The 20,649-nt window shown below is 51.5% G+C and overlaps 7 protein-coding genes across 7 annotated transcripts; 3 read left to right on the top strand and 4 right to left on the bottom strand.

Annotated features, from left to right (window-relative positions):
• Nucleotides 1-5,087: 5,087 nt before the first annotated feature.
• On the bottom strand, nt 5,088-5,697 carry J4E79_005648 (uncharacterized protein; the record flags this gene model as incomplete). The annotated part of the gene is made up of 2 exons (XM_049354526.1): nt 5,088-5,287; nt 5,319-5,697. The coding sequence occupies 2 exons, from the start codon at nt 5,695-5,697 to the stop codon at nt 5,088-5,090; spliced, it is 579 nt and encodes a 192-aa protein (XP_049211391.1).
• A 409-nt stretch (nt 5,698-6,106) lies between these two features.
• On the bottom strand, nt 6,107-7,013 carry J4E79_005647 (uncharacterized protein; the record flags this gene model as incomplete). Its single annotated transcript, XM_049354525.1, has 4 exons — nt 6,107-6,240; nt 6,291-6,709; nt 6,757-6,941; nt 6,990-7,013. The coding sequence occupies 4 exons, from the start codon at nt 7,011-7,013 to the stop codon at nt 6,107-6,109; spliced, it is 762 nt and encodes a 253-aa protein (XP_049211390.1).
• Nucleotides 7,014-7,273: 260 nt separating this feature from the next.
• Nucleotides 7,274-9,039, top strand: J4E79_005646 (uncharacterized protein; the record flags this gene model as incomplete). The annotated part of the gene is made up of 2 exons (XM_049354524.1): nt 7,274-7,352; nt 7,400-9,039. 2 exons carry the CDS (start codon nt 7,274-7,276, stop codon nt 9,037-9,039), a joined length of 1,719 nt encoding a protein of 572 aa, XP_049211389.1.
• A 4,436-nt stretch (nt 9,040-13,475) lies between these two features.
• Nucleotides 13,476-16,196, bottom strand: J4E79_005645 (uncharacterized protein; the record flags this gene model as incomplete). The annotated part of the gene is made up of 2 exons (XM_049354523.1): nt 13,476-15,395; nt 15,447-16,196. The coding sequence occupies 2 exons, from the start codon at nt 16,194-16,196 to the stop codon at nt 13,476-13,478; spliced, it is 2,670 nt and encodes an 889-aa protein (XP_049211388.1).
• Nucleotides 16,197-16,857: 661 nt separating this feature from the next.
• Nucleotides 16,858-17,583, top strand: J4E79_005644 (uncharacterized protein; the record flags this gene model as incomplete). Its single annotated transcript, XM_049354522.1, has 1 exon — nt 16,858-17,583. The coding sequence occupies one exon, from the start codon at nt 16,858-16,860 to the stop codon at nt 17,581-17,583; it is 726 nt and encodes a 241-aa protein (XP_049211387.1).
• A 435-nt stretch (nt 17,584-18,018) lies between these two features.
• J4E79_005643 (uncharacterized protein) lies at nt 18,019-19,744 on the top strand (the record flags this gene model as incomplete). Its single annotated transcript, XM_049354521.1, has 3 exons — nt 18,019-18,133; nt 18,186-18,502; nt 18,551-19,744. The coding sequence occupies 3 exons, from the start codon at nt 18,019-18,021 to the stop codon at nt 19,742-19,744; spliced, it is 1,626 nt and encodes a 541-aa protein (XP_049211386.1).
• A 364-nt stretch (nt 19,745-20,108) lies between these two features.
• On the bottom strand, nt 20,109-20,454 carry J4E79_005642 (uncharacterized protein; the record flags this gene model as incomplete). The annotated part of the gene is made up of 2 exons (XM_049354520.1): nt 20,109-20,267; nt 20,320-20,454. 2 exons carry the CDS (start codon nt 20,452-20,454, stop codon nt 20,109-20,111), a joined length of 294 nt encoding a protein of 97 aa, XP_049211385.1.
• Between the last annotated feature and the right edge of the window lie 195 nt (nt 20,455-20,649).

Below are 20,649 nucleotides of genomic sequence, written 5' to 3'. Positions count from 1 at the left end.
TAATATACTTATAAGTTTTTAACTATTACTTAAATCTTTTAATAGTAGTAGCTAAGTAAAGTTTATAAACTTAAATAAAAAATACTTTATAATTAACTATATTTTACTTAGTATATTCTACTAAGTAAGATATAGTATATTATTCTTATTAATAATATAATAATAGTACTTATTTATAAAGTATATAGTAGAAAGAGAGTTATATAATATTTATTTATTTTATTTCTAATATATATTTTTTTATACTAAATTAATTCTAAACTATTTTAGAAATAATTTACTTAAAAATAGTACTTAACTACCTACTAAAACTACTACTTTTAGAAAGAGTAGGTACACGCTTAGAAGAAAAGTCTAAAAAGAACTAGTAAGATTTATACTTATTCTCTTTATTCTAGAAGAAGGTATAGTCTAAATTTATTAGAAATAATTCTAAATTATTCTAGAAATAATCTAAATAAAACTTACTATAAATAAAGTCTATATCTAAGCTATTAATATTACACGTTTAGTAAAGAAAGTTATCTTTAGCCTAATTATTATAATAGTCTCTAACTATATTAGTTATAGTAGTAAAGTTAAGCTATAAAAGTTAGAAATAATTTAGAAATATTTAAGAAATAATTTATCTATTTTTTCTCTAAATTATTAACCTAGATAATATTCTAAAGAGAGTATTTCTAGTTTTTCTAGTCTTTCTTTTCTTTTTTATTATCTAGTGTAGTAGTAAAGTTCTTAAAATTATTATAGTTTAAATTATTTACTAATTAATCTAACTTATAGTCTAAATTGCTTAATAAATAATTTAACTTAAACTTATTATTAAATTCTACCTAAGCTAGGTTAGTAGAAGAAGTAGTAAAGTTAGTAAAGAAGATAGTAAAAAAGTTAGTAATAGTATTATAAATAGCTATAGTCTAAATATAGAAACCTAAGTTAAATTAATTAAAAATTAATTAAGAAGTAATTTAAATAAACTTACTTATTTTAGCTTAGATTAGAGCGTTAGTAGAATTTCTAACTTACTTAGTAAACACTATTTTTAGCTAGTAAGCTTAGCGTAAGTAGTTTCTAAGCGTAGTATAACTAGTGTACTTCTACTAGAAAAAATATTAGAAATAATTAAAAAATAATTTAGAAATAGTTTATACTTTATAAAGAATTCTATCTTAGATTCTAATATAGTAGTATAGCTAACTTATATAGATAATTAGCTTATTCTATATATTAGTAGTAAAAAGTAGATATCTAAATAAGTATTAGTTAAGCTAGAAAAATTACTTATAAGTAAGCTAAATTTATTAGAATTATTTATAAATTAATTTAAAAATAGTTTATATATTTTCTTAAAGAATACTTTAAATTTAGTAAGCTATTATAAGTAGCGTAGTTTAGTAGAGAGGTTTAGTAAAGTTATATTATTATTATTTAAGTAAAATTATTTTAAGAATAATCTATAATTAATCTACTAAGGCGCTACCTTAGCGTACGTATTAACTACGCATAGATGCTTTAGCATACTATGTCTTAGCGCGCTCTTAGTTAGATAGCCTGTATTCTGTCTAGATTGCTAGGGTGCGTATGTGCGTTATCTGGCTAAGACATCTGCTAGGGTTCTAACATGAACATGTTGATTAGCATGTTGGTATGTAATGCGGATTTAACGCGCGAGTGCCGACGATAAATTCCATGGCAGACTCACACATCGATCTGGACATACAACACCGTCGTCTTTCGTGAGCGGCCTTCCGACGGTACTTCCGACAGTGCTTCCGACGGTGCGATTCATGTCTTCGCCCTTGAATTGCCGCGATCGGCGCAAGACCTGCCGATGCAAAAGACTAGCGGGCCGTAATTAGCAAAACCATCCGTTCGGAAAAGCATTTGCCCTGGTCCCTGGAAACTGCTATGTGATAACGTCTTTCCAACTCATGTTCCTCATTCCGGAAATCCGCGCAAGGACAGATACCATACCTTCGCGTTGTAATCAGGTCCAGCCACCGACCGCGTTGGAGTTGTTGTGCAACTAGCTCGCAAGGGCGCACCTGCCCGCCACGATTGCCACTAACTCCAATCCCCGAGACCACGAGGCATCTCGTTCTGGCTTTGAAAGCAGAACGCAACATATACGCTTTGTAACAGTTTATCTGCTTATCTAGGTGTGGTGTTTTCAGTGTAGAGATGACATCAGATGTAAGCTTCTGACATACATATTCGGACTGCCGCAATAACGGCACCACGTGGGAAATGCACTAGGGGAGATGACGGGCGTTAGCAAAGAAAAAGAAAGCATGGAGCCCTTCTTCCAGACGTTTCTAGGTAGCGCCTTGAGCGCGCAAATTATACGCGAGTACGCCGCCGACGGGATGGCTGATGCATGTCTCTCTGGATTTGTCGTGATGGTGATGTGGTGGGAAAGGCGTTGCGCATTCGATACATGTGTAATAGTCCGCCTGATTGATATCGGGTAAGACGTCAAAGCTTGGTCACTGATGCAGTTCGCCTCACAGTGGCTCTTTTCATTGATCGGTCTTAGGACAGAACATGCCTGCATTGAATGGAAAGCTGAACATGACGAGTTGAGCGATGCGGCGGTGATGATTTGCTCGGGCTTTTCGAATCGGAACTATGCGAATTAAAACTACATCCATACGTCATGTTAATGATACACTATCACAAGGCTGGAGTTTTGAAGGGGATCTCGTGGTTTCTAGCTATACCTAAGAGGTTCATGAGCTGGTTGTGCATCCATGACATCAAGCAGATAGAGCAGTGTCTATCCATGCAAGTCTTGTTAAACGATTCTCCTCATTCTATTTCCTACTAACATGCACGAAGTGCACTGAGTTTACCGACCGTGATTGTGATCACTCTTGTTCGATGTAATATTTGGTGCTCGTTCGAGTGATGTGCAGTTGAGATGTACACAGCGATGCACAATAGGAGACACTCCACTGCATGTAATCATACAAGCAGAATGTTAGCTAGACGATATCTCCAAAACGTCGCCTTCCACAAGAATGCGTGAAATCTAGAATGTGTATCATAGCTAGCAACTCATGCATTGCCAATCCATGAATCGTGACAATCAAACTCCATGATGCAGCCCTATTCCTGCCATACGACCATACTCCCCTTCTCCATACCCCAAATCGTGCCTTCATCGTGAACCACTCCTGCCACGAACCATCAGTGCCTTCTCCCCCAACGCGTGCCACTTGCCATCCGAAGAGCCCCCATGCCATCGAAACGAGCAGCCACCCTCAGTGCCATAGCAAGCGCATCTGAACACTGGCAAGAAGCCCGCCGTCCCAAGCCCCCTACAAAACCCCGTCCTCGCCCTCAACACCACCTTTTCCCCTTCATCCCACTTGCATTCGTTTTCGCCCTTTCCTTTCCTTTCCTTGCACAGTGCACCACGGTGACATGCTAACATGAGGGCTACCGAGGGCTAGCATGAGGGCTACTGAGGGTTATTGAGGGCTACTGAGGGATACCACCCGCTCCTTGGCCTTCGAGGTCCTTGGACCTTCGGGTACTCGGGCTTTCGGGGCCTGAAATAGGATATCTCCGCTACGATGCTCTTCCATAGCATACGTGGTCATCTGGGTCGGGAATATCAAACAGCCCTTTGCCAGCGTGAGCCCAGAGTGTCTTCGGATGCATTGACGGTGTCTCTTCACTGTGTGACTCTGCTTGGGCAACATTTCTTGCTTGTTTCAGATTAGTGCGAGAGCGCGAAATGGCAACTTTCTTCCTCCTCTTTGTGATGTTGTGCTATGGTGACGTGAATACAACCCCTTGCCTTTGCCTTTGCCTTTGCTGCTGATTCGGGATCTGCAGATGTTGTGTGTTCGTGACTGACGGTTCTGTTGATTGGATTATCGCTCCTGAAGGCAACGATGACGCATGCGGTACGTATGACCGCCGCCGCCAAGGCAACCTCGGGATGCAACAAGAAGGTGAGCATAATGAATATGGATTGGATGCTAAGATGTCGGCGCGTAATCAGTTTTCGATGATATAAAACAGCCCATTGGAGTGCACAGTACGTAGATGTAAATGCTGCGTATGACGGACGATCGGACTGGGCCATCGTTTTGCGCCATCGTAATACCAACCAAAGGAGTGGATTGTAACTAAGGTAGAGTACCACGGTCCATATTACAAATACGATGCATTTGAGCATTCATACCATGGTCGTACCGCCCCACACCCAGCGTTCAGGAATATAAAAAGCCCTTGCATCCCCGCCTTCACCTTTTCTCCATGCGCAAAACTGTTTTCCTATCAAATGGAGTTATCCTATCCTTCGGTGGCAGAACACCGAAAAAAATCTTCCTTCTGTCAAACGCCCATATGCCTGAGCAGCTACAGCCACCAAGAAACACACTACTCAAAGCCCCTTTCTTACTTGGTTAGAATGCGTGGTTCTGGATTAGTGTCCTTGAGGGACTCGAACTCAACAGGCCGACAGTTCATCGGAGGCGGTGATGATAACGACAGATGGACAGGCATCTCTCCAAGGAGGGGATCCACAAGTCCGAAACTGAAAATATCTGAGCCTCAAAACTAAATGGTTGGGAAGTTGGGAGGGTGATGGGCGGGCGGGGTTTCATGGTGGGCGCGGCGAAGCTGGGGACGGGTGGGATTTGGGTTGCGGGTTGCTGCATACATGCTGTTGAAAGTTGATAAGTTGCTACGGCATTAGACAATGTATACCTCAACCTTAAAAAAGATTTTTGAACAATGTTCTTGCAGATTGCGGTACGGGATGTAGTTAATCACTCACAAGAAGTGTCATAGCAAGGAAAACCGTTCATTCAATCCAATCTCGTTATAACCACCGCGTCCAGCGCGTATATCCTAGTAATAAGGCCCAGGAGTAGGTTCCCAGTAGTGGCTATCTAAACATTCCTCACGACCGCACGCCTCGTAGCCATGCGTCATGATTCTGTTGAAGGTGCCGCGGCGCTGGAAGCAGTGTCTGCACAGCGCGTTCCTCTTCCAGTCGTCGCCATGGGGGTTCTTGTATATGGAGATGTCGTGCCTGAGTTCGTCGCTCGTATCCATCAAGTGTAGTGGTCTCAGGTAGCTGGGGGTCTCAGGGGGTTCAGGGGACCCTGACGTATACCTTCGCGTGTCGTGTCGTTCAGGTGTTCTTGACCGAGGTATTGTAGGCGCCAGGGTTCGTTTTGGTGAGTCGCTCCGCAGCTTTTTGGCCTGATGTTGTCGCCGGGCTGTCTCTTGGCTTCTCCCTCGCTTGCGTGCTTCGCAATGTCAGCGCCTGGGTATGGTAAAAAATTTGGTGTACGTACGACACGTGACCCAGGAACTCTGATCTGAAGGCACAGTTGAGTCCGTCAGCGCTGAGCTCGGAACCGTCGTCTCAGTTGAAGCTGAAGTCACTGCCGAAGTCGGAGGCTCAGCAGGTGAAGGCATGGACGATATATCAGAGTCGCAGAAGAGAAGTGGCGACTTGGAGGGGTCGATATCCTCCCCAGTGGCATCTGGCTGAGTTATGAAGCGCGAAAGTGGGATCTGTAGGCTCCTGAGGGTTGGTCGGGGCGGTCGGGGCGCATCCTTTGTAGGGCCATCTTGTGACCTGATCTCGTCGAGGAGCAGGCGTAGGAAGGATGTCGACGCCACGGCACCGCTTGGGGACTTGGAGGTGGGCCGTAGGATGGGTGTAGGCATCTTGATGCTCACAGATTGTGATAGGCGATGCAGCTGGTAATGGAGCTAATGGTAGCGCAATAAGATTGGGACGGGACTGGATGATGTGAGGTGAGGGAGACGCATGGCGGAGGAATTGAAGTTGTCGAGTTGATGTCGTGCGTGGGGAAGGTGTCAAGGAAACAACAGAAGAGGCAGCTACAATGCCGTCACATGCGACTGCCCCGTACAGCGCCGGAGACTTCCATTGGATGCACGTGTCAGCGAGAGAGAAACTACGTCGGGTCTAGACAACAAACGGGTCATGATGAAGTGAGATTCGCTACGAGATGCCACATAGCTCTCACCTGATATGGTATACTACAAGCCTCGTCTATCATGCAGAGGCCGTTCCGTTGCGCCTGTTCATATCGTGCATTGGTCGTGTTGCTCATGTCTCGGACATCTCGGTGTCCTCAGCCTTGGCCAGGCCGTGCTCCTTCAGCAGAGCATCGATCTCGTCCGCTCCCCACAGGTGGTGGTAGATCTTGCCCTCCTTTGTCCTTCCCACTGTCGCAAACTCAACTGTGCATTGTTAGTACTCTCCCGGTATAGTAGTCAGGTGATGAACGTACTCTTCTCGCTGCTCAGCTTAGTCGAGTCCATGGTCTTGCTGAGCACCTTGACTGCAAGCCCGCATGCTTCCTTCAGATCGCACTCCTCCTTGTAGTCCTGCTTCAACAAGCTCTGCGCAGAGGCATTGTTCGCGCCGACACTGGTAGCCTTCCAGCCGCCGTAGTTGCCACTGGGGTTACTCTGGTAGAGCTGGAACTGGCGCTGGGGGTCCCATCCTGCGTAGATGAATGATACACCGAACGGTCGGAGACCTCCGTGTTGCGTGTAACCCTGCTTGAGATCGCATAAGCGGCGGACAAGCTGCTCGCACGGAATGTCTTCGTTGTAGGTGAGGAGGTAGCGTTGGGCGTTTTGACGGGCGTAGTTGATGAGGATGTTGGCGTCGGCGGTCATTCCTGCTACAGCGCAGATCATGTTGCTGAAACGACATTAGTCATGGTATTGTGATGTTGACGGTCCACGCACTCGTTCAAGATGTACAGCTTCTCGGCTGATGTGTCTTGCTCCAACAACTTGCTGGTGACCTTCCTCTCTGCGGCGAGCACAATGCCATCCTGAGCCAAGATACCTAGCGCTGTTCCGGCGTGCGAGATGGCTTCGAGGGCATATTCGACTTGGTAGAGGCGACCTTCGGGGGAGAAGATGGTCGTCTATGCACCGTTAGCTGTGTCCTGGCCGTGGTTACGGGTATATCGTACCCTGGAGTCGTATCTCCGTGACATGATGACGGTCTACTCTGGCGGTCTGGGTGGTATTGGGGGTGTAGACAGCGGTGGGCGAGGGAGAGGGCGGCGGGGAAGTCGGGGCGTGGGCTGGTGTTGATGGAAGCTCCAGGCACAAGCTCCTACGCAGCGCGTCGGCGATTCAGGCTGCTTGGCGCCGACCACTTTTTGGAGCGCGCGCTGCAACACCAACTTTCCCATCCCTAAGTCTTTTCGCAACAGCTGAATAGCTTCAATTTCTCGCTACATCCGACACCAAAATGTCAGACATACCGGTGCGACCGCCTGCACCAGCTGCACCGCTTCCTCCAGGCTGGACAGAGCACAAGGCGCCCTCAGGTAGCTATAGCTCCTACTTGCGTCATATGCTTCCGCTAACATTACAGGCCACTCGTACTACTACAATGCCGAACTAAATAAGTCGACATATACGCGACCTGTTGCAGAGATCCCGCAATACCATAATCCAACGCCGCCACCTGCACCCGCACCCTACAACGCGCCTTCGAATTACGGCCTTGGCCACGATAGTCAGACAGCGCAAACTGCCTCTCAGCCTCAGCCTTCAATCAACGACTTCATCTTCGCGAGCGCGCCGAAGCAATTCCCCAAACATGGCGGGGCGCACCAACAAGCAAGAGGTGGGCATCGTGGAGGGATGCGCGGAGGGCAGAACAGCTTCAACGACCGAAGAAGAGACCGCGATGATAGGCCAAAGCATCGCCAGGACATACCAAACTGCGCGCCTTGGGTTCTGGTCAAGACTAAGTTCGGACGACGTTTTGTGTGGAACAAGGACACGAATGAAAGTTTCTGGAAGTTCCCGCCCAATGTCATGACTGCCGTTGTCGAGTTCGATCGGAAGGAGCGCGAAAAGAAGGAACGCAGGGAACGGGGCGAGCCAAGCGACGTGGAAGAGGAGAACGATGCTATGGCCGAGATCGAGGCGGAGCTTGCAGAAGCGGAAGAGGAGGTGGAAATAGTCGAAGTGGACGGTGAGGAGGGCATGGAGAACGATGAGGAGTATGAAGAGGTGGAAGTCACGGACGATGAGGGCGAGGCGTCAGGGCATGCACAAAAACGACAGCGCACCGAAGAGCCATCTGGAGACCCACAACCCGAAGAAGATGACGATCTTGCATGGCAACTGGCACAAATGGAGGAGATGGAGATGGACCAGGGCTACGACGAACATTTTGATGAGGAGGAGCCTGCTTTGTCCGAAGAAGACTGCAAAGCGCTGTTCAAGGAGCTCCTCGACGATATCAAAGTCAGCCCATTTGCACCCTGGGACAAGATCATAGAGGACGGTGTATTGTTTGACGACGACCGATACAAAGCTTTACCGAATATGGCAGCGCGCAAGGAATGTTTCAACGAATGGTCGCGAGATAAAGCGCAATTCCTCAAGGAAGAGAAAGCCCGGCAAGCGAAACGAGACCCTCGGATACCGTACCTGGCCTTCCTCGACAAACATGCCACACCAAAGCTCTACTGGCCAGAGTTTCGCCGGAAATACAAGAGAGAACCTGAGCTCAAGGATGCCAAGCTTCCAGACAAAGAGAAGGAGAAGCTATACCGCGACCACATCAAGCGTCTAGCCATGCGATCATCCGACCTGAAATCCGATCTGTCAGCGCTCCTACGGGCTCAGCCTCTCGCTCTCCTCAACCGCTCCACAACCCTCGATACTCTACCCTCCGCCGTACTAAGCGACCTCTGCTACATATCCCTCCCGCCATCAACACGCGAAGGCCTCATCAACACATACATCTCCACGCTACCACCCGCACCCGAAGGCGTCGTCTACTCCGCCGAAGAAGAAGCAGAACGCGCAAAGAAGTGGGCCGAGCGCGAACGACGCAAGAAAGCGCTCGCAGACCGTGAGAGGCGTGTTCGTGAGGAAAAGAGAAAGCAAGAGCGCGATCTGGTCTACGGGAAAGGCAGGTTACGCGAAGAAGAAGCGGAAATTGAGCGAGCGATGAATGTAGGGAAAGAGGGCTTGAAGAGTTATCTGAAAGAGTAGATACCCATGCAGAATACATACACTGAATTTCAACTTACATTGATGTTATCAAGATAATACTTGCATATTGAGGGTTTTCAGAGTTTGGTTCTGCAGTACTGTACCACTGGTACGCCTTACACTCCCCCTCTTCATTATACGTCCGCGTAAGTCTCGTCCCCACATGCTCACCCACGCCCACGCACATCCTGCAACACGTATATAATCCCCTCCACCTCCCCTTCTCTTCTCTTCTCCAACTACTCTTCCAATCACCCCAGACCAAACATCCTCCTCGTGAGAGATGTATGAATTGATGTTTGGCTCTTCCTATCCCTTGTCCCCCCTACAAGAGTAGTCCCGGAAAAGCGTTGAATGCGACATAACCCCTACAAGTGGTTTAGTCGTCTTCAATACTTGACGGGATATGAAAGAGTTTGATGGAGGATATTCCGCCGTCAGATTCTTCGGTCTGGGTGTGAGCGAGGCGGTGATGAAAAGGACAATGAACAAATCATCCTGATCAGTTACTGATTCAGAATAGGTAACGGTTGTTCTATATACATTTCTGAGCCTCAGGTTGGAGTTGGGGGTGATGTTGGTGCTGGTGGTGGCACGATGGTTATTTGATCGTTAGTATGTTTGTAGTTCAATAGAAGACTTGCAAAATTGTCCGAAAAAGTTATTTGGATGTTCGCTTTTGAGTTTCAAGATACACTATCACTCAGTACTTTAGCTTTTCGAGCGTGTTACTTGGGACTGGCAACGTCGATACCGTCAATTCATTCTTCAGAAATATCGGTCTTGGTGTCGGGCTGAGTGGAGTGTGTGGGGACGGCAGAGATCGGGTGAGATGAGATGAGATGAGATGCAGGTGGGACCTGAGTGGAGGTTGCATGTATCCACGGCGTTACTTAGTCTTGGCTTATGCTCGTGTTTACGAGATGTATCTCGCTTTCGTGAGTTGGTCTTAGTGTTCTCGTTCTCGCGTGATACGGCATCACTGCTTACCGCGATGGGAAGTTATCTTGGATCCTATCGATCACAGCCTCTCGTTCTGTTTCTCATTCTCATTCGGAGTCACAGTTCCAATCAGAGTTCTCGCTTTCGGATCCTTCCCACGTCTCCACCGTCCTCATACCCAAACCTTCCTTGGCGATATCAACCTTACATCCATGATCCCTCGATCGCCGGAGGGGACAATAACTCTCTATCACTAATCTTGGCTTTCGAACTGCCCAACTATAGTAATTCCACGCCCATCCATCGATTCCAGCATCGGATTCGCATCCTTCGCCGTGGGTAACCCCTGTATCCACCGACACGTTACCGACAAGAAAAATAAGTAATCATCCGAAATCCCACGCCATAGCCTCATTCTCCACACCTTAACCTACTGTGCCTAACCTGTAAACATCCCCAAACAAGTAATCCATCGATCACAGCACCGCATTCGCTTTCCCTTCCGCCAAAAACCCTATCTTCGTATCCGGAGTTGAGATAAAGGAAGGAGTAGCGTACCAGTGCGTTGGTTTGTTCGCAGTCTCGTGTGGTAGGAGCGGGTATCTTACAAAGAACCGTGCCCAGGCTCGCTTTCGCTTTGGCTCCGATTACTGATTACCTGAGGACTACGCTAAGGGAAGGTGCCGCGCAACATCGGTGTGTGCGGTTGTTCGCGGTCGGTGGTTTTCCTTTAGCTGCGTTGTTTCTTCTACGAATACGAAATGACTGCATGCAGTAGTTGCTGGAGGAGGTGTTGATGATAGTCTCGCGTTCGCGTTGGGGGGTTCTGCTCGAGCAGTGCGTATGGGGGTGCTAGTGGGTGTAGTGTAGGTCAGAGTAACGGCTCATGACGACGGCGCGAGGGCCCTGAATCTCGGTCTCGTTCTTATTCTCTTTCTCATTCTGTTTCTGTCATGTCCTGGAAGTCTGACGCGGTTCGTTGTGTCTCCCCCGACTCTTGCGCAAATGATGAGGCCTTCCCTAGACATCTCCAAGAGGATGGATACGTGGATACATGGATCCGCAGGCACTCGAGCTGAGCGCCTTAGGGTCGAGCGGCGTTGAGGGAGTCTAGATGCGACATTGATCTTCCGCTATTTGCGTCTTGATCCGCTTCCCTGCATGCGAAGTGCAAAGTACGATGCGTAAACTGTATGGTGCTGCGTTGGCATCGCACATGTCAACATACGCCTGCCGGTCACTCTCCCGTGCGTGGGACACCGGCGAGACGCTTGCGAGCCAATCGCAATCCTGGCCCTAGGACGGCTTTCCCCGTTAGGCAACTACTCAGAGACCATCGATCGCGGCAGGAAGGGCACTGCGGGGCTCCCAGCCCTGTGGAACCAATCGTAACGTCCCCAACAGGGATAGGTGCCGCATCGGGTAATTTGCGCGAGCGGTCGTAGATCACGGTGGTCTTGGCAGACAGGGCAATGTGGAGCAGCTACTGGCCCTACAGGGCCAATCGCAAGTGCGAGGCAGGGCTGGCGACCCCGTTGGGAAGGTTTGCAAAAAGCTGTCGATTCCACCCACAGGAAGGGCACTGGCCCTGTGGAGCCAATGACGGCCGCCAGACAGGGCTGGGTTACTCGGATAGGCAGGTTTGTGAGGGAGCTGTGGATCGCGGTGGCCGCGAGATTAGGTTGCCTTTCTTCTGTACCCCTGCTATGAAGTATTGGTCTCACCGTGCAATGTTCTGAACCAGCGAGCTGCAGGTGAAAAGATACTTCATGTAGAAAGTTCACGGTTGGCCATCGATTACAGACAGATGCCCGCATAAAATTCTCCATGCACTGCTTCACTTCCGGTCTTCTGTACCTCCCTGTACCTCCATTTACCTCCTTGTCCGCTTCAGGCCATCGAGCTGCAGCTGCGAAGATACTTCATCAGGAAAGTCTTTGGCTCGCCATCGATTACAGCGTGACACTATGTAAGTCGAGGTCGACGTGCATGCATGAGTACCTAGGTAGGTATGCCAAGTCCCCTCATCTGCTGTGCCCTCCTAATACCACCTTGCCTATCCCAGACCAGCGAGCTAGAGATTGGAATCTACTGTATCTAGCAGGTTCCTCGTTAACCGTTGATTCCCAGAGTGTGACACCGCGTTTTCAACACTTTTTGTACTTCCTCAACACATTCAACACACCATTGCGAGTAATGTTAAAGCCGCGTGTCGATGACTGCGTTCCACATTGCCGGTTGACGGAACACCGCAGTAGTCACTAACACAACATGTGCGATCGTCATTACTCCGCCGATTCTACTCAACACAGCAATTCCCAGGTGAAGTGTTGATTGTAGTTCCTGCAGTTCGACCATATTCGTTATGTATCCCCACGTCAATAGTCACGCAACAGTTACACAGCGTCTGCCCTCCCCGTCCCTACCCCGCCAATTCTACTGTATTCAGCAACTTTTAAGTAAACTGTTGATCGTAGCTCCTCCTGCGAGCCATGCACAGCCGGCATATTTAGGCATCAATCTACCTAGTCAAAGCGACAGTTACACAGCATACATGCGCGCACCTCCGTTGCATCACACGTTACACCCCGTGCCAACACACTCAATATACCGGAAGCAGTAACTTGGGGCAAAGGTATGGATCTATGGATGTGGCATGGACACAACCCGCATATGCGCCATTCCGGTGCCAAGAAGCTCAACGCACTGTATCGAGTAGGTTGGGGGAAGAGTGTAGATTGTAGGTGCATGAGAAGACATCGGGGATGCGGAAATGCACCTTATGCGCTCTTCTGCATGCTGCGTCATGGTCACAAAGAGGGGTGATTTGCGCATTCCTGTGTACCCAGGTAGGTAGGTGTAGGTATGATGCCTGTGTGTGTGGGTGTCTGCTTGCAGATATGCCGGTGAACGGGGCGAGGATTAAGGTTCGTCACCGATGAGAGTGTAAGTCGGACAAGGGTAGACGAAGGAGGGGTTGTTGCATTACTACATATAGTAAGAAAAGTCGAATAGACCAGAAAACCGTGGATTATAGCGAACTGTCAATCTCGCTTACCGCATGGCCTCAAGAGATCACCTGGGGAGAAAAGGCTTAGCTGGAGGCCTGACACTGCATAGCATGCACCACCACCATCAGCTAGCCAGGTTACACAAAGCAGTGCGAGGAGGCATCATTTTGAACGAAACAGTATGTGTATTTTGAACAGAAAGAAGCAATGAGCGTACACGTAAGCAATGAGGTAAATGGATGGCAGAAACTGTCTCTGCCTCATCGCATGGGACAAACAGGGTACACCACATGTGGGTATCAAATACAGGAGAAAGAGAGCGCCGCCCACAATTCCGCATCCCGGCCTCGCCCTGCCTTGCTACAAGAAACCCTGTACATCCATCCAAGCGCCCCAAAACACCGAACCTGAAAAGCATCGCTCCTCCTCTCGAATTCAGCGCATGTGAATGCGCAAAGAGGCCAGCGCACCTGATACCCTTACCTACGGGGCCCCAGATGGCTGTGCCTGCTGTTGGCCATTCGACTCGGTCTTTGAGCGGAGGTGGTTCGTAAGCACTGTGATGTTGTCGCGCGCCTCAGGCACCGTTTCGACGATATGCCTCAGGTTGATCATCTGCAGTTCCGAGACTACAGAGTTTTGGGACAAACTAGATCCCAAGATCGTAACAATGACTGGCGCATCGATGTATGGACCGAGAATTTCAAGTGCCTTGGGGATCTGGTGGTGTGGCGGGCCGTTGACGGGTGGCGTGGGTTGTTGGACTGGGACCATGTTTGCAGGCGGTGCGGCGAAAGGATTGCCGTATTGGCCTGATGGGTAGGCAGCACTGACAGGCGAGAACTGAGGTGCGTGAGGGTTGCTAAGCGGCGATGGGCCGTTGTTGAGAACAGGCGGGGCGACTTGACCAGTTGCAATCTCTTGTTCTGGGTATCGCTCGAAATGTTGGGTAGGTGGAAGCTGAGGCTTGATCTCGGGAAGCTTGGCAACCATGGCTAGGATTAACATGTGTTCCTTGCGAGGGGTCTCGATAGTGCAGTACTCGAGCATGTCGATGAAAAGAGGGAGGTTGCTGCCGCCCTCCTCAATGGGGATGACGTAGAGGTCGCGCAGGATGTCGTTGTCTTCGACAGGTACTACTCCCCATCTGCCGCGTGAGTGGAAGTACTCGTACAGATGGTCCATGATGGTGCGTCCATCCGTTGTAACAGGGCTGACGGCCAGGATGGAAACTTCATGGCTTTCGGTGTGGCCAATGTTCTGGATATAGTCGTTTCCCTTTGCGCTCTCGATGCGTCCTTGGATCGCCACGGTGTTGGTCAGCAGCTTCTCCCACGGCACAATCTGACCAAAGTCACCACCAGCGACGAACCTAGCGACCGCATCGAAAGGCTCCATTGACTGCATGTTGATGGAGCCCTGCCAGCAAACAGTCGGGTCCGAGGAGTATCCTGACATCTCAACATCATTGTCTTCGTCTTTGAGTAAACGGTCGACGTCGGCGTCATCAACTGCAGCCGGAGGCTTGTCTTGCATATGCATTGAGCTTTGGCGACGCTGTAGGAAGGCCTGCTGATCATGCTGCGGCGATCGAACTTTGTCAAACACAGAGTTGATGTCGAAGTTGGCCGATGCTCGTCGTGCGTGCTCAGACTGGGCGGTGTCAATCTCTGTAGGTCTTCGTGATGCACCGGCGGGACTCTCTGGAGGGCGTGTTCCGGATGGTGACTGCATCGCAGTGTCCTCGGTGATGCTCTCTCGTTCGCGGAGTGTGGGCTGCTTAAAGTCATCATGGTCGTTCTCGAAGTTGTCTTCGCCGACAATCTCCTCGCCCTTGTGAGTCTTGCGTAGTCGCGGTCCGGCCTCCGCAGTCAGGATCATCTGCTTCTCGGCCGCTTCGCGCATGGCTGCGTATTCACGTTGCTTGTCCTCGCTCGCCATCTCTTCAGCCTCCATACTGACCAGATCATCAGCTTTCAAGCTTCCAGAAAGGAGGCGATCCACGAGCACCGTGTTCTTCTTGACATTGAACATGATGGTACGAATCTTGGTGAAGTATGGCGAAGACGATCCAGTAGGTTCGCCGTAGAGGTTGAAAGCGGCATGGCTCATTTCGAGAGTGTACTTGGTGGCGAGGGATTTGGCAGTCTGCCCATCCGGTATGCGGAAACCCCTGGTCTCCGAGGCGGTGCTGATCAACGGTGCAAGTGTGTCCCGAAGCTTCTCTGCCACAGCCTTTTGGTTTTGCGGGAGCGAATCGATGTCGCCGACTGGGGCTGACTGAGGGGTAGGCTTGCTCTCGTGGTGGCTGGACTTTCTGCGCTTCTTGCTCGCGTTGGCCTTTTCAGTGGCAGGCTCATGGCGACGCTTCTCACCAAGTGGCGATTGTGGCTGACTCGTCTCCTGTTTACATGTGTGAGCGTGCGACAGTTTGTTTAGTGTAAAACGACATACCTTTGACTCTGCATGTCCGTTGGAGGCCTCTGGCGTAGGCACAGTGACGGGAGCAGGCGTGGGCGTGGGAGCCTCAGCGGGGGCCTGAGCGGTTTGTGAGGGCGTGGCCGACTGCTGAGGCGTGCTGGCCTTCTCGGAGACGGCCTCCTGCTTGACGTCGCTGGGGCGGGGCTTAGGCTTGGAGCCCTTCTTGCGCGCCCACGGTCTCTCTCCACGCGCCATGGCAGCGAGCAGCTCGGTGTGGTCTTCGGGCTTGCATTGCTCGCAGTAGTAGTTCTTGCCCTCCCAGAAGTCGCCCTCGGGGAGGCCCAGGCACTTGTTGTGTTGCCAGGCCTCGCAGCTGTCGCAGCAGATCATCTGGCGTCCGCGGATGTCGCGCTGGTCGCCGCAGACACAGCGGATGATGGCGTCCTCCTCTTCCTCATCTTGCTGGGAGGACTGCGTCGACTGCGCGCGCTGCGATTGTGCCTTTGCTTGTCCCTTCTTGGTTTGCGCCTGTCCCTTCTTCTCCGGAACTGGTGGCGCCTTGGCCTTGGGAGCGGGGGAGGGCTCGTCGAGGGAATCTGCGTTCTTGGTGTGGTGGCCTTTGTTGGCGCGGCCGGAGCGGCGGATCTCGTCTGCAGTGGCAATATCAGCATCAGTGTGAGGGTTGGGGATGGGCGTGCGCGTGGTGGTGCGGGTGCCATGAGGGGCGCGACTCAGTGGCTTGATGCGACGGATGCGCGTAGATGGTGTCTGCTTACCGGCCATGGTGTCGGACACGGGTGATGGGCTCAATATAGACGATACCACGAGTGCAGCTTATGCTATTGCGGAACAAGATTCAAAAAGTCTCTACGGAAGCCCCAATCCTGCCTTACGCGCGTCGCACTGCGGACAGACGGACACCAAGTATGGAGCCGCCTCTAACTAGTAAACGAGCGCGAGCGAGCGCTCCTGCCCAACTGCACAGACAGAAGGCGCGATGCGTTGTGCGACTGCCGGTTATGAGTCGCAACTGCCTCTTGCGCGTACCTGCCGAATGCGGAGCCGGTGCCGCGCGGTGCGTGGGCGCAAAAGAGATGTCAGCCGCGAGGGATGGAAGCTCAATGCATGCGCTGGGTCGTGAGCGCACTAGAAGATAGCAGTGGGCGGGCGCGGGTTGCCAGTGGGAGTCGCAATGTGTCGTGTGGTGTCGGACTGAGTGGTGTCAGTGAGGAGGTGGAGCTTTGACACAGCGTTTTGCCGACGCCTTGGCTGCCGTAATCCTGGCCACTAGCGAGCTGTGGACCCTTTGCGCGGCTGGCGTCAGAGCTACTGGGAGCAGCGCCAGCCAGTCTCAACAAGAACAAGAACACTGGCGGCATCGCAGACTATAGGCACATACACGACGACCCATATTTCCAAAAGAGCAAGAACCACCTGCACCATCATGGCCGACGCACGAGCTCTTTTGCGACAACAGCGCGCAGCACGGCAGCAGGCGCAAAAGCCCCAAAAGCAATCGGCAGCTCCTGCGACGGCACCCGCGTCGAAAAAGCGCAAGGCTACAGACGAGACCGTGGAGGAGAGGAAACGCACGCGAACCGAGGAAGAGGCTGGCGTACCAGCGGGCTTCTTCGATGCTGGAGCTGCACAAGATGGAGAAGAAGCCGCGCCGACAGCAGACCAGAAAAGCGCGCCAACACCAGATACCCAGCCTCCAGAGGCACCCAAGGCGCCTGAGCCCCAACTCGATCCCACAGCCCAAGCAGAGCTCGATGCCTTCTTGAACGAGATGAACGCCGAGAAGCCCATGCCACCACCACCCACGAGATCCGCCTACTCGGGCGCTGTCATCGAGGCCGCGCCCATGACAGCCGCCCAGATCGCCGCACAAGCACGAGAAGACCAGAGTGCACAACGCGCAAGGAGGGACGAGGAGATGGAGGGCGAGAAAGAGGATGCTGCGCGGGCGCTCGAAGACGAATTCGAGGAGATGGAAGGCCTTGAAGAGAGGGTGAAGCGACTACGGGAACAGAGGGAAGCATTGCGATCCACGTCTGGAGCACCAGTCAAGGCAGAGAGCGTTGCGCCAGCGCCTCAAACCATCGAAGAAGATGGCGAGAGCGAGTCCGACGACGAAGACTGGGACGACTGGAGGTTCCGTCCCGCTTGATTTTCATAACTGCATTGCATATAACAGGCTTTCTGGTGGTCAGCGCATGTACTATATTGTAGCATTACACCATTGTGATACCCGGGGAGGCGTTTCCAAGCAGCGATGCGTTCAGTCCAAGCAGGGTTGTCCTTGTCATACAAATACGACATCACATAGAGACAATTACCTATCTTGCTTTTCCAACACTTCGAACGACTTGCAGCCCAAACCAAACCCCTGACATGTGAGATGGCGGTATCGAGTGCCAAGGCGAGCGTCATTGGTGAGAAACCAAACGCTTCAGGCACGAATGAGACAACCTAACCCCACTCACCCACTTCCACCCTCGACTGACACGTGCCCTCGCGAGTTACTGCTCTCTCTTAGACACACGCGTTCAAATACGACTCGGCACCCCCAACACGAACTCCGCACACGGCATCCTACCCCACAATGTCGCGACGGCCCAACCCTGCCGCTGATCGGGCGGAACAGAATCGCGCCACGCTCAAGAACTTGGTGAAGCTTGAGGGCAACAAGACATGCTCCGACTGCAAGAGGAACAAACGTGAGTTATCGAAGATCTACGTATAATGCGCCTTTACTGACAGCTACTGCAGACCCACGATGGGCCAGCTGGAACTTGGGCGTCTTCATCTGCATTCGGTGCTCGGGCATCCACCGTGGCATGGGAACACATATCAGCAAAGTGAAGTCGGTCGACCTCGATACCTGGACCGACGAGCAACTCCAGAGCGTGCTGAAATGGGGCAATGCGCGAGCGAACAAGTACTGGGAGTCGAAACTGGCGCCTGGCCATGTGCCGTCCGAGGCAAAGATTGAGAACTTCATTCGCACAAAGTACGAGTCGAAGCGATGGGTCATGGAAGGGCCTATGCCCGATCCCTCGACTTTGGAGGCGGACGATGACGATATTGTAAGTGGGCCAGGATAGCTGCAAGGGATAGCAACTAATAAAGTATAGCCATTGAAGAAGGTTCAGGAGAAGGTCCAAATAGAACGCTCCGCATCGCAACGCCTAGCTCAGAGCTCCAGCCAGCCTCCCCCTCCCCCGCGACAAGCACAGCCGCCGCCAACCATCGACCTTTTCGGCGACGACCCCGTTCCTCAGCGACCGAGCACCGGACCCCCGATCGCAGCCAGAGGGCCTCCCAAGGCAGAGACAGCCCCACCGAAACAGAACAAGGCAGGCGATTCATTGTTGGGATTGGACTTTCTCGGCGGTTCGTCTTCTGCGGCACCATCTCGCCCATCTAGCACAGGCCCTGCTGCAGCGGCGCCATCGAGACCAGATCTCAAGCAGTCCATCTTATCGCTATACGCTTCCAAGCCTGCCGCACCACCCCAGCCCCAGCAGCATGCACGTCAAGACTCATTCGGCGGATTGCCGTCACCCCAAGGACAGCAATCGCCCCAACAGTCGGCCTTTGGTGGCATGAACGATGCCTTTAGCAGTCTGTCTTTCAACCCTGCTCCGGCAGCTAAACCCTCACCTTTCTCTGGCCTCGACAGCTTCTCCAGCGCAAAGTCACCTCCTTCAACCTCTTCCTCCAACATGTTTGGTGGTGGCGGCAACTTCTTTGATTCCAAGCCTGCTCCCCAGACCCAGTCGCAAAGCCGCATAATGAGTCCGTCAGGTGGTATGGCTGACTTCAGCGCTTTCTCATCCCCTGCCCCATCCAAGGCTGCAGCTCCCGCAGCAAGCGGCATGAACGATCTTCTGGATCTGTCTATGCCCTCTGCACCGGCACCTGCACCAAGGGTCACTTCCCCACCACTCGCATCGCCACAAGCGAGCTCAGCTTTCAACCTGTCTTCACCAGCACCAGCACCCGCCCCCAAAGCTGCCCCTGCCCCTGCGACCGTTAACTACTCAGGATTCTCGAACATGGACGCTTGGGGTAGCAATGACGTCTGGGGTTCTTCTGCTCCGAGCCAGCCCGCAGCTCCATCCACGGCATCGCACGCTCAGCCTACGACCCCCGGCTGGGGCGCACCACAAGTAACCCAAGACGACGATTTCGGTGGTTGGAGCAGTGCCGCACCTACCACATCCACGCAGACGACTACTACAACTCACACCACGACCACTCAAAGTAAGCCTGCAGGAGGATTCGGTGGTGGTAGCGATGATCTCTTCTCGAATGTTTGGGAATAGAAGTGGTGTGTTGGATCGGTGTTTGCATGCTACACGTACTTTAATCCGTATCCTTCGGAGCGTGAAACAAGATGCGGCTCTGGACGGAGTGTAATGTACATAGTATGATGTTTATAGACCGCTGAATCGAAACCACAATAGACATGCTCCCAAAACGCCAGATATGCATACGGCGCCTGCCGTTCCCGCCTGTAACACATCATTCCTGTGACCCTATCCCAGGACTTTTATCAGTATCCCCATCGTGGTCGCCTGCGCTCCCAACCTCATGTCCTCTCTCTAGCCTTTTGTCGTGATGTTGCACCCCGACCATCCTGGAACAAGTTCCTGTATAAACTCCCATCTTCACCCACTCTATCTTTTCTCAAAAGATCAAATGCCAAATCCAATACAACACCACCACCGTCCCTATTATTATCCCCGCCAACTTCAGAATCGCGACTTTGTTCCCCGATGAAGCCATGCGTGTGAGGCGTGTGGCGGAGCCTTTGAGTGATGTGCCGAAGGAGGAGAAGGTATCGCTCTATAGAATGAGATGTTAGCCGTGCTCTTGTATACGTGTCGGGGAAACGTACCGTGCTGTCAATGACATGTTGGTCGCGCGCATTATCGTAGATGTCTATCGTTACGCCCCGCAGCGCAGATACTTTGGAGGCGAGTTCATCGAGGCGAGAGTTGTTTTGTTGTTCGCGCTCGTAGGCTTGCGACATTGTTGCGGGTTATCGGGGGCGCCCGGTCTTCGTTCCAGGTGTCTTTTGGGGTTGAGAAGGCTGTTGTCGAGGGATGTGCGGTCGCGTCAATACGGGGTGTGTAATGCTTCCTTCTCGGGCTTGCTGGATGCTGAGGGTGTCTTTGAGGCGGCTCCGCGATCGTCTGGCAACCTTCATACGCGACTTGCCATGGGT

This window comes from Alternaria viburni (assembly GCF_023758015.1).
Source record: "Alternaria viburni strain BMP 2772 chromosome Unknown scaffold_10, whole genome shotgun sequence".
Classification (NCBI taxonomy): domain Eukaryota; kingdom Fungi; phylum Ascomycota; class Dothideomycetes; order Pleosporales; family Pleosporaceae; genus Alternaria; species Alternaria viburni.
The sequence above is the reverse complement of the archived record's forward strand: the minus strand, read 5'-3'. Positions and strand labels throughout refer to the sequence as shown.